The 13,727-nt window shown below is 39.8% G+C and overlaps 1 protein-coding gene across 1 annotated transcript; it reads left to right on the plus strand.

The window, feature by feature from the left end:
• The first annotated feature begins 7,914 nt into the window (after window positions 1-7,914).
• On the plus strand, window positions 7,915-8,844 carry LOC128564579 (olfactory receptor 10V1). Its single transcript, XM_053560031.1, has one exon. The coding sequence runs from the start codon at window positions 7,915-7,917 to the stop codon at window positions 8,842-8,844; it is 930 nt and encodes a 309-aa protein (XP_053416006.1).
• The last annotated feature ends 4,883 nt before the right edge of the window (window positions 8,845-13,727 follow it).

Consider the following 13,727-nt stretch of genomic DNA (forward strand, 5'->3'; position numbering starts at 1 on the left):
AAAACACATTTAAATTTAAGAAGGGAGGAGGAGGGAGTGGGGACGGGGTATGACAAGCTCTCAACAAACAAGTACAATATAGGAGTATATGGCACACCTCCTGGGTGAAGGGCTCAACTGCAAATTGGATTTTATCAAACAAATGCAAACAATCTTATGTACCCTTACATTAATCTGAAATAAAAAATAAAATAAGCAACAGCAAAAGAAATGAACAGTGAGACCAATATTGTAAGGGATATTTTAGTACATGGATTTCTTATGTAGTACTCTGAACTTCACAGTATTTCTCTAGGTTTGATTTCAACTTCTCTTTTTTTAAGACCTTGTACAATGAAATAAAACCAATGCTTCTGCTCTGTACTGAGACACAAGTGCATTGAGATGGGGTGGATTTATGTCTGAGAGGTAGGGTGGACTTCCTAAGACTAAACAGGATGAACTGAACAAGAAGAGAAGCCACCACAGGAGGTTTATTATTATTATTACTATTTCTGGTATCCTAATGAACTGAGTAATTCATTTTTTTTTGACTGTATGGGCTTAGGTCAACCACAAGCTACTATCTTGGTTTTAAGAATAGACTCCAAAGAAGTCTATTCAAAGATCCAGGAGCTTAAACTGTAGGCACCTATGATAACTTAGGTCATGGGTCCCAGAGGATTCTACCTTCTCTTTGTTCCCATGCTCTTCCTCATGAAGAATGAATTGAAATACTCTGCCTTTCTTTCTACCCTAAACATAATTTCTAGCCAAGCACTTTCCCTTTGCTCCTAGGAAGAGAAAGAAGGGAGGTTCTTTTGTTGCACTGCTGGGAGCAGCATTTACTACATAACTCACAATGTAGATTGGAATTATGTCTTTCAAGTTGGGAAATACATTAATCCAACATATTTTGTCTCAGATTACACGTTCTGTCTTTACAGTAGACCATTGAGTTTTACATAGAGCTGAACTTTTTTTTTTATTAAATCATAGCTGTGTACATTAATGTGATCATGAGTTTTATATACAATTAATGTGATCACTGGTTTTATATACAATTTCAAATATTTTCATCAAACTGGTTAACATAGCCTTCCTGGCATTTTCTTAGTTATTGTGTTAAGACATTTATATTCTACATTTACTAAGTTTCACATGTACCCTTGTAAGATGCACCATAGGTGTGGTCCCACCAATTACCCTCCCTCCACCAACCTTCCTCCCTCCCCTCCCCTGCCTTTCCCCTTTCCCCATATTCTTAGGTTATAACTGGGTTATAGCTTTCATATGAAAGTTATAAATTATTTTCATAGTAGGGCTGAGTACATTAGGTACTTATTCTTCCATTCTTGAGATACTTTGCTAAAAAAATATGTTCCAGCTCCATCCATGTAAACATGAAAGAGGTAAAGTCTCCATCTTTCTTTAAGGCTGCATAATATCCCATGGTGTACACATACCACAATTTAAAACCAAAGGTTTATCTATTTTATTGACTTTTTCAAAAAAACAAGTTTTTGATTTATTGATCTGTTGTATACTCCTTTTGTTTTCAATTTCATTTAATTCTGCTCTAATTTTGGTTATTTCTTTTCTTCTACCTTGTTTGGCTTTAAATATGCTGATATCTCTCTAGCCTGCCTAACGTTGTCCCTCGACTCAACTTGTATATATACTTGTCTATCTGATATCTCTAGTTGAGTCACTAATAAATATCTCACATTTAAGATATTTAAAATAGAACTTTTAGTTTGGCATCCAGTCAGGTATTACATATGGAGTACTGTGAGCTCATGGGAGAGGGGACTTCCGTCTGCTTGGTGATGGATTTTGTACCTTCAGTTTGTATCCTTGGAGTTGTAGCTCGCCTCAGCAGGGTTGATGTGTGTTCTTCAACCTTCTCTCTTGGCTCAACTCTAATCCACCAGGTTACTTGCTGAACTTCTGTCTTTTAACTCTCCTTCTGGACAGGTGCCTCTGTGGAAAGCTGGCTCCAGTCAGCCATCTTGTTTTGTTCCAAAAATTTGGTAATTTTCTTCTTAAGCTCGTCTATGAGCCATTGTGGTATCCCAGAGGTTCTGATAATTTGTGTCTTCATTATCATTTTGTTCCAAAAATTTAGTAATTGTCTCCTTAATCTCATCTATGACCCAGCTTATTTTTTTGTATGAGTATGCAGATTCCTGTTGTTACTGAGTTCAACCTTTATTCCATGGTGGTCCGAGAAGATGCAAGGAATAATTTCTATTCCTTTAAATTTACTGAGGTTAGACTTGTGACCTAAGATGTGATCGATTTTGTACTATGTTCCATGGACTAATGAGAAAAATGTGTGTTCAGTTTTGTTGGGATAAAATGTTCTGTAGATATCTGTTAAATCCAGTGTTGAATGGTTAAGTTTCAATCTAAAATTTCTCTGCTCAGCTTCTTATTGGAGGATCTATGCAACACTGCCAAAGGAGTGTTGAAATCTCTGACTATTATGGAGCTAGAAGAAATCAAGTTGCTCATGTCTGTTAGAGTTACTATTATAATATGATGAATATTCTGGTTGGGTGCATAAATATTAATAATTGAAATCCCATCATATTGAGTATTGCCCTTAACAAATATGAAGTGACCATTCTTATCCTTTGTTACTTTTGTTGGATTAAAGCCTATTGTATCTGCAAATAGAATTGCAACACATGCTTTTTTCTGATTTCCATTTGCCTGAAATATAGATGTCCATCCCTTCACCCTGACTCTATATTTATCTTTTAAGGTAAGATGAGATTCTTGTATGCAGCAGATATATGGCTTGAGGTTTTGTATCCAGTCAGCCAACCTGTGCCTCTTTAGAGGACAGCTTAAGTTGTTCACATTAATTGAGAATATTGATAAGCCTGGTATAATTTGGGGTATTGAGTTTTTCAAAAGTACAGGGGACATTTTTAATCCTTTTGCCACTTTGTAAGTTAGAGTTTGATCAAAAGTTTCTGAGTGACTACTTTTGTGGTGGAGGATTGTGCTGGTCACAATGGAGGATAGATCTGAGAATAACCTGGAGAGCTGGTTTAGTGATGGCAAATTTCTTCAACATGTGATTGTCATTAAAGTATTTAATTTCTCCATCATAAATGAAATTCAGTTTAGCTGGATACAGGATCCTGGGTTGAAAGTTATTTTGTTTTAGGAGATTAAAATCCGATGACCACCCTCTTCTGGCTTGAAAGTTTTCAGTAGAGAGATCTGCAGTCATTCTAATATTCCTCCCCTTGTAGGTTATTGTTTTCTTATGTCTGGCTGCTTTCAGAATTTTCTCCTTGTTCAGGTTGAGTCGTGCTGGGGTTCTGAAACTGTCTGCTATCTGAATTTCAGAATATCTTGGCAAATCTGGAAAATTCTCTTTCATAATTTCATGAAGAAGAGCCTCTGTGCCTTGCGAAGCCACTTCGTTGCCTTCAGGGATTCCTATGAGGTGAATCTTAGTTTTCTTCTAATTATCCCAGAGCTCTCTGAGAAAATGATCCATTTTTGCTCTCCATTTCTCCTCATCTTTGAGAGTTTGGGAGTGTTCAAAGCATTGTCTTCACTGTCAGAAATCCTTTCTTCTGCTTGCTCCATTCTGCTACTGAGGGATTCTACTGTATTTTTCAGATCTTTGAGGGCTGCATATTCTTGTCTCAATGTGTCAAAATCTTGACACATTGTGATTTTGTCTTTGAATTTGTTGAATTCTTGAGACAACTTTTGAAATGCTCCTGGAATTTCTATTTCCAACTTTTCCTCTATTCTATTAATCTTGTTTGCAGTCCAAATTCTAAATTTGATTTCTGACATCTCAGCCATCTGTTTATGAATGGGATCTTCAGTTGTGTCCACAATATCTTTCCTTAGGGGGTTTGATCTCCTCTGGTTATTCATGTTACCAGAGTTTGCAGTGGATTCTGCCCCATGATTATTTTACACCATTTGACTAGATGAGCAGATAAAGAGAAGTTGGGTTGGGGGCTCCAGGAGTAGTGACTAACCAGCGCTTTGCACAAAAGCTGGGACTGATGTCTGTACCTTTTCTCCTAGAGCTTTGCCAAGGACCTATACAGTACTATGGCTTGAGAAACTGGGGACCTGCTTGTGTGGTGGGGCTAAGTTGCTCTGTCTTGTTTTCAACTGATCTCTGTCCTACTCTAGTGAATCAGTTACTCTGGATTGAAGTCTCTGCTGTGGAGAAATACCAGCAATTAAGTCACTCACACACACCCCAGGCAACAATTGGAAACAGAAATCAAACCTTCCCACAACCACACACCCAGGGTACCACTTGGATAGTTCTTGGGTGATTGGCCCAGTTCAAGAGGTCCAAATCAATTGTCTTAGTCAGCACCTATCTTGGGTGGGAGAGTTCAAAAGGTCTCTGGCAACTAGATAGTAGGAATCTGCTGGTAGCCAAGTATGACTCACTCCAGTACTCCGTGAGGTCTGAAGGACCCAGCAAGCAAATAAATTAGTCTGGGAAAGTTGATGTCTCCTTCCCCACCTTGCACCTCTGTCACACCCAGTCACTGGTAACCCCACAGGGCTGTGACCCAGTTCCTTCCAATGAGTAGATGCTCCAGGGGGTTGTGCCTGCCTGAGTCACAGGGAGATCTAAGTCTTCTCAGCCAGGCCACTGCTTTCTACCACTATCAGGCAAGGGGGTGAGGCCTGACAACCTTGGGTGCTTAACAAAGGCAGGGTCGGTTTCACTCAGTTCCAGCCCCACCCCTGATTGATGTTGCTGACTGACCAGAACAACTTCGCAGAATTTGTTTCTGTCCTGGCTATATTCCCCTGTGTATCAGATGCTGTTGGAGTTCACAGAAACTGAGACTCAGGCCCAGTCTGTGCGGCTGCCTGGTCTCAGCTGCTGTTGGTGTTGGGGCAGACTGGTTAGAGCTCACACTCGGCTGTCAGTTCCAGCCTCTGCCTACCTGCCTTTGTCTCAGCTATGATCCCCTGAGAGCCAGGTGCACCTTGGGCTCAGTATAGTGGTCCTCTGGGTCATCCCTGCCCTGGAAATCTGCCAGCTCTGTGCATGCATATTCTAGTCCCCGGGCTTCACCCAGGCCAGTAGGCCTCAGGCATATGCTTTAATCATGGGCCCTGCGTTTCCATCCCAGGTCTGTTCTGCCAGTGGCTGTCAACAGAGAAGATGCCTGGCCTCCTTTGGTTGCCCAGAGAGACAGGGGGGTGTGACTCCAGAATATCCCCAGGGGTGTGAGCCCTATTGTTCCTGTCATGGCTGCTGCTCTGTACCTAAGGGCACTGCTACTCCTGTATGGTTCTTTCTCAGCTGACTGTCTTCTCCCTACTCCTGGACTGCAGAATCAGCACTGACCAGCAGCAGTCCGTGCCCTGTCCACACCTCTCGAGAAAATACCCAAGAATCTTGCCACCATGGGGTACAGGCTTCCAGACCTTGGGGTGAGAGTGGAGGGGAGTGCTGGGACTTCAGTGTTGCAGGTAGAGAATATATACAGTTTTATGCCTGGTAGGAGAGTGCCACGGCACCCTAATAGGGGAAGTAGATCCGGTTTTCAGAGTGTCTCTCCCATGGATAAAATGGGAGGACATCTGGACTCTGCTCACTTGTTTTTATGGAGTACCGTGAGCCCTTCTCATGAGGTAGGGGACTCCCATCCACTTGGTGATGGATTTTGTACCTTTTATTTGTATCCTTCAGATTGCAGCTCGCCTCAGCAGGGTTCATGTGTGCTCTTCAATCTTCTCTCTTGGCTCAGCTCCAAACCATCAGCTTACTGTCCCTTAACTCTCATTCTGGACAGAAGCCTCTGTAGAAAACTGGCTCTAGTCAGCCATCTTGCCTCCACGCTTCCCACCACCACCATCCCCCTGGCTGAACATTAATCCATCAAATAATAAAGCTATTTAGGAGATATAAAGTTTAGAAGATACTATAGTTGACACTAGGGAAAGCACAAGAGCCATACTGTGTTCACACTCTTGCTCTCCCACTTTTTAAATGTGTGACTTCAAAAACACTCACTTTGTCTCCCTTGGTGGACTGCCATGGTATCATAGCTCACAGCAACCTCAAACTTTTGGGCTCAAGCAATCCTCTTGTCTCATCCTCTCAAGTAGCTGGGACTGTAAGTGTCCACCACAACACCTGGCTATTTTCAGAGCTGGGGTCTCCCAGCTCGGGCTGGGCTCAAACTCATGAGCTCAAGCAATCCACCTACCTCAGCCTGCCAGAGTGCTAGGTTTACAGGTATGAGTCACCATGCCCAACATCAAAAACTTTCTTAATCTCCTTATGTGTCTTCATCTGTTCAATGAGGATGAGGATGGTGATAGTACATGTTTACTAAAATGGTTTTATGGATTAGGTGAGCTAATGCACAATTAAGCACTTCTCACCATGCCTGACACCTAACATGAAATAAATGATGATAAGAAGCTTGTGATAAGCTTCTGCCCTCAGAGGCCCAGCCCTATCCTTGGAGAACCTAAAATATAATTGGAGACTTAACATACAGATGCAGTAAAAGACAGTATATTAGTCCTAAAATCATAATACTGTGAGCAAGCAATATAGTATTTCAGAGGAAAAATAAAGAAATTTAAGCTAGAGTGGCCTAGGAGGATTTCTAGGAAAAAAAAAAATCATAGAATCTTAAAATTGGGTAAGATTTAGATTAGGCAAAAGAGAGGAGACAGTATTTCTAGTTGGAAGCAGAATAAAAGTATATGAAGCAACAAGGAGGATCTGAATAAGAAGCCCATGAGTAGACCATGTGGTACAGAACAGGAATAACTGAGTGCTTTAGTGGGATTAGGGTAAAAAAGCCAGATCCAAGAGAAACTGAAATACATATTTGGCAGAGGAGTGTGAAGACTAACATTTAAGCAACAGGAAGGCACTGGGAATTTGTAAGCGGGTGAGTAACGTGATAATGGAGAGCCAGATGCCTAAGGGAGATGGAAGACTAGAGTCACCAAAATCCAAATGTAAGGTAACAATGGAGAATGCTGACTGGGCCATAAGAAAGGACAAAGGCAACACATGAGAAACTTTTTTTTTTTTTTTTTTAATACAGTGCCTCACTCTGCCACCCTGGGTACAGTGCCGTGGAATCACACTCATAACAACCTCAACCTCTTAGGCTCAAGCAATCCTCTTGCCTCACCCTCCAAAGTAGCTGCAAATACAGATGCCTGCCACCACTCACAGCTAGTTTTTCTAGTTTTAGTAGAGATGGGAGCTTACTCTTGCTCAGGTTGGTTTCAAACTCCTAAGCTCAAGCAATCCACTTGCCTCGGCCTCCCAGAGTGCTAGGATTCCAGGTGTGAGGCACCACACCTGGCCTACATGAGAAGCTTTTTGAAAGATACACTATCAATATTTAGGGATAAAATGGATAAAGCAGAAAAAGGAAAATGAATCAATGAAGTCTCTAGGTCTCGAGATGTATTACAGATGTATTATAGATTTAAAATAGAATATCACCATGCACCAATAACACAATTCTTTTTAAATGACAGCATACATCTGCCAATGAATCCTAAATTTTTTATTTCAAATTTGACGTAATTAATAGATACCCCATTTTCTCCATTTTGTAACGTTGAATGTTAATTTGTTCAGCAAATGCTTCTTGGAAACCCTTCTATGTGTATAACAGGCACTGTGCTAAACACTGGAATTAAAGATCAAAGTCTCCACCACTGAGGATTTTTTCATCTTTGGTATTTGGGGGTGTGTGAGAAAAATGATGAGGAGGTGGCAAATGCATAAACTGTAATATTATAAGATCTTATTTATAATAAACATATGCACATCATTGGAGATATACAGAACAGAGAAGCTGCAAAAGTGTCACATTGAACTAGAGATGACTTGGGACTTGTATCATCTTTTCTTTTAGCAGGTCCAATACACTACGGATGGAAGGAATAAATAAAACTGTGAAGATACAATTCTTCTTTCGTCCATTTTCACCTGACCCTGATGTCCAGAAGGTGATTTTTGTGGCCCTCCTAATGATGTACCTGGCCAGCCTCTGCGGAAATGCTACAATTGCACTCACTGTCTGGGTCAACCACTCTCTCCACACACCCATGTACTTTTTTCTGGCTAATTTGGCAGTTCTAGAAATCTTCTATACATCTTCCATCGCCCCGCTGGCCTTGGCAAACCTCCTTTCAATGGGCAAAACTCCTGTTTCCATCACTGGTTGTGGCACACAAATGTTTTTCTTCATCTTCTTGGGTGGGGCTGATTGCGTCCTCCTCGCAGTCATGGCTTACGACCGGTTCGTGGCAATCTGTCACCCTTTGCGATATACCCTCATCATGAGCTGGTGTTTGTGCATGGAGCTGATGGTAGGGTCCCTGGTTCTGGGGTTCCTCCTGTCACTGCCGCTCACCATTTTAATCTTCCAACTCCCATTCTGCCACAACAATGAGATCTACCATTTCTACTGTGACATGCCAGCGGTAATGCACCTGGCTTGTGCAGACACACGTGTTCATGAGACTGCCCTCTATATCATCAGCTTCATCGTCTTGAGCATCCCCCTCTCGCTAATCTCCAGCTCCTACATCTTCATTGTGGCAGCCATCGTCCGGATCCGGTCCACAGAAGGGCGGCGCCGAGCCTTCACCACCTGCTCCTCTCACGTCCTGGTGGTCCTCCTACAGTATGGCTGCACCAGCTTTATTTACTTGTCCCCCAGTTCTAGCTACTCTCCTGAGATGGGCCGGGTGGTGTCCCTGGTCTACACTTTTATCACCCCCGTTTTAAACCCTTTGATCTATAGTATGAGAAACAAGGAACTGAAGGATGCCCTAAGGAAAACTCTGAGAAAGTTCTAGGTAGCACGATGTTATGATGTATTTAGATTGGAATTCCTTTACAAGTAAATTTAAGGATGGTGTTAATACTTATGCTGGGACGGCATGCATAAACCAAGAATGTCCTCAGCAAAATGGGATATGTGGCCCATTATTCTGGAAGCATCAAAGGAGATGAATGCTGCTGTCTTACTGAAAATAAAGGTACATCACATAAGGCAGCGAGATGTCATAGCTATAGATGAGAGAGAAGAATCAAATTTTATGTGATACCAGGCACTTTATATGGATTATCTCAACCCATAGTAAGTATCATTGTCTTCATTTTGCTGCAAACAAAACTAAAGCAGCTAATAAAAAAATATATCCGAGATGAGAACACAAGTATTTAGAAATCTGAAGACTAAGCTCTCCTGGTTCTGGACTTGCATTGCCCAAAGTATTACCATTTCTCTTATGCAACTTGTAACAGTGAGCATGTACATGTATTGCTTCTGTAATTTAAAAAACTGCTACACTAAAAAATATACTTATGAACTATCCACATAATGGAATTTTATTGAGAAATAAAAGGAATGAATGCGTGATACATGATACAACATGGATGAACCTTGAAAGCGTAATTCCAAGTGAAAGAAGCCAGTCACAGGTTTCTTTTTCTATTCATGTCAAATGCCCAGCATAGGCTGGGAAGTGGGGCGGGAGGGGGAACATGGAGTGACTTCTGATTGGTATGAGTTTCCTTTTTGAGGTGATGAAAATGTTCCAAAATTATCTATGGAAATTGTTCCACACCTAAATAAATAAAGGAAAAGAAACACTCAACTGAAAAAAATACATAAGTGTAACCTCAGTCAAATGTCTCCGTGTTTCTTGGCTCCAGTTTACTTATTGCTGAAGTGGCAGGACGGAACTACAATATTCCAAGGATTCCTCACAAGGTCATTCTGTTCCAAATGTTGGACAACAATGGCAAAAATAAATAAATAAATAAATAATTTTATAGCAAAAGGAGGGAAATTGTTTTCTCCTTTTTCTTGCATGTTTTTGTTAACAAAAATAAAAATTTGTAACAGTGTGCATAACTTCTGAAGAGCACCCAGTAATCAAAAAGATAATAGTAATAGAGAAAATGCTATTTAATCTAGCAAGTGAAAATATAGGAGAGGAATGAAATGTCCATCAATGAATCTGACAGTCTTCAATAATCTCTTCTTCAGCATCTCAGACAGTCATCCAGATTCTGATTGAGTTTCCAAAGAAAGAGATCATTAACTCATAAGACTTCCCATTCCTCACTAGATAACTTGAGTCATTAAAGTGCCATACCTATCCTGAGCTAAGATCTGTCCACAAACAGAATTCTCCCACTGGTCTTGTTTTCACTCTTGAGCTTTCGTCTATATGGCAGCTCTTCAAATATACCAAGAGAAATTTTATTACCGTCTGTAAGGCTTCAGTTCTCTTTTCTCTAGAACAAGGACTCCAACTCATCCCCTAGGAGATCATATTTAAATTCCCTCACCATAGCAGTCAACTTCTAGATTTTCTCTAGCTCCATATCTTTGTATACATTTTCACCCCAAAATAGCCATAATACACTGGGAATATTTTGCCCTGGGAAACCATTACTTCTTGTGTAACCTGCAAACTGTATATTCATTAATTCGTTTTGATCACTTAAAGACTCATTAATTTGGTAGCAAATAAAACTCCCATGTAGCTTTCACATAATTTTCAATTCTGCCTCACCACAATTTATTAATTTATTTGTTTATTTTTTTGAGACAGAGTCTCACTCTGTTGCCCAGGCTAGAGTTCAATGGTCTCAGCATAATTCACAGCAACCTCAACCTCCTGCATTCAAGCAATCCATCTGCCTTAGCCTCCCAAGTAGCTGGGACCATGGATACCTGCCACAACACCCAGCTACTTATTTTTTTTTCTAGGAAAACTCAGTGTAGTTAAATTCCACTACACTCAGCCATTTTTCCTCGTAGAGATGGAGTCTTGCACTTGCTCAGGCTTGTCTCAAACTCCTGAGCTCAAAGTATCCTCCCACTTCAGCCTCTCAGAGTGCTAGGATTACAGGCGTGAGCCACAGCAACTGGCCCACAATTTGTTTTATTATTATAGAACAAATTTAAGATTTTGCATTTAACATTGATAAGTTGTGTTTTATTGGTTTTCACTAAGTAATGCAAACTGCCAAAGTCATCTTTGGGCTTTATTTTATTCATCATGGTTTTTGTATCATTGTTAAAATTGCAGTCATATTTCAATGCCTTTGTCCAAATTATTAACAAAAATTTATAGTAAGACAAAATGAAGACAGAGTCCCTGGTAGTCCTCCTGTTTGGGGAATTATTCATATTATATTATAAATAATATGAATAATATATAATAATTTATATATTTATATATATAATAATATATTATGATATATAATATAATTATATATTATATATATAATATATTTATATTATAAATATATATATTTATATTTAAAATGTCTGCTCAATTAATACCATCTTTGATAGATTATTGTACTTATAGACCCCACTGAATCTCACTTCCCCATAACCATGCCTTCAGTAGTTATATACACATTTTGTATGTTATTTTCATCCGGGTGGAAAAAGAGACATTTCAGTACTCCGTGAGTGCCTTGGGAATGGAGAACATAGGTTTATCTTTGAACACCCACAATAATGGGTAGCACTTATTACACTCAGCTAATTCACTGTCAAGATAGATTGCATCTCAGGATATTGTACAAGTCTTGTTTCTCTTAAAAAGTATTTACTAAAGCTATTGTGCTTTATTCTTTTTTCTATATTCTACGTTCTTCACTGCTTCTTTTACAGTTATGGTACTCAATAAATATTTGTGGAATTGAACAAGACTTTCTTTGGCAATAAATTTTTTTCCTGGTTTTTGTATTTTTAAATGTCACTAATAAAGGTATATTTTCATTTAAAACATTTTTTAAAACTGTATTGCTAATATTAATTTTTAGTGTTTTATTTGATTCTAGCATCTGTGAATCCTACATTTCCTAAATATTGCAAATAACTAACAACACAAATGAGAACTATAAAACATTCATTGGAAGAAAATAATGATAATCATTCATTGCATATTGAAGGAAGATCACATACTTTGCTATGTTTAACACAATTTTAGCAAGGATTTCTAAAATATCAGTCATGCACAAAGAATTTGGAGAATTTGGGGATGGCATTTGCTTTGGAGCTAGTCTTATTGATATTGCTTTATTTTACTCCAGTAATTCTAGACAATGAGGTGGACAGCATGCTCTGCAGTTACCCCCACAAAAAAAGTTCCCAAACAGACTCCCATTTTTTGTTGTCATCACTTCTACGGTATTTTTCAGAAGAAGAAGAAGGGAAAGAGAAGTTCTACAAACCAGAGTAGAAAAAGAATTATGGGGAAGAGGTTGTCAGAAGATCCTGAAAAGAACAGATTAGAAAAGAGCTAGAGATAAGGTTGACAGAGGAGAGCATGTATTTGAGGAATCTCTAGGAGGTGAATGCTATGGTTTGAATGGGCATCCTCTCCAAAATTCATGTTGAAACTTAATCCTCATTGTGAAGGTATTAAGAGACGAGGCCCTTTGGGGTGAAGTGACTAAGTCATAATGGCTGTCATTGCCTTATAAAAGGGCTGAGGGAGAGGGTTAAGGTTAGGACTTATGTTCCCTTTGGTCCCTCCCACCACTTAAGGATACAACATTCAGGGCAGAGAAGCAGAGATGGGGGCATCTTGGAAGCAGAGACAGGGGCCTTTGCCAGACACCAAACCAGATGGCATCTTGATCCTGGGCTTCCCAGCCTCCAGAACCATGAGGAAATAAGTTTTTATTCTTTATGAATTATCCAGGCTCTGGTATTATGGCAGCACAGACCGACAAAGATATGACAAAAAGAAAAGAGTTGTGGGTTATTACAGCAGGCATCAAGGAGTTCATTGGGTACTAAAGAATATACTATAGCTTCTCTGGGAGGAACAATGGACTATGATCCGGGAGAAATATCTTTTAGCATCTTTGTAATGTTGGAAAGTTGCTTTCATTCATCAAGCCTACTAAGGCTATGGATTCCCACCTCCAGCTATCCCCTTGGGGCTGGGGCCACTTGTGTTTGTATCTTTGCCCAACAGAGATTCCAGCAAAATGCCACAACTACTTAGGATTGGGTGGAGGGCAAGCTGACATCAAGACAGAGGCAGGCTGTGCTATTGCACCAAACTGGCCCTCAGAATCTCTTCTTGTAGCCCTGAAATGGACCTTTGCAAGGCTGTAGGGGAAAAGCCATAATCACAAGCCACAGCTCATTGGAGAAGGGGTGAGTGTGTCCAGTTTCTGGGCCCTCCCAAGCCAGTCTCACCCCACCAGTTTTAATTGCCAAAAAGGTTAGTACAGTGTTTCCTAAGGGTCCCCAGTTAGATTATCTATCAATGATTATTTAGAGACAACATATCATTTCAACTAAAAAAGTATAATTACTCACAGGGCCAGCAGAAGAACTCTGGCAACATAAAAGATCAGAGGAGATCAACTTCCCCAAGGGATTACAAAGGAGCTACAACAGGAAATACCATCTACAGAGAAATTGCTGAAATATCAGAAATAGAGATCAGAATATGGATGGCAAATAAAATGATTGGAATGGAGGAAAAGATGGAAATAGAAATTAAAAAAATAGTTCAAAAGTTTCTAAAGAAATTAATGAATTCAAATACAAAGTCACCAAGGATATAGACATAATGAGGAAAGATACAGAAGAGCCTAAGAAATTGAAAAGGCATTCAAGAAACTTTGAAACACAGTAGAGATCCTCAGTAATAGAGTTGAACAAAGAGAAGAAAGAATCTCAGAAACT

This window comes from Nycticebus coucang, chromosome 14 (genome assembly GCF_027406575.1).
Source record: "Nycticebus coucang isolate mNycCou1 chromosome 14, mNycCou1.pri, whole genome shotgun sequence".
NCBI classification, from domain to species: domain Eukaryota; kingdom Metazoa; phylum Chordata; class Mammalia; order Primates; family Lorisidae; genus Nycticebus; species Nycticebus coucang.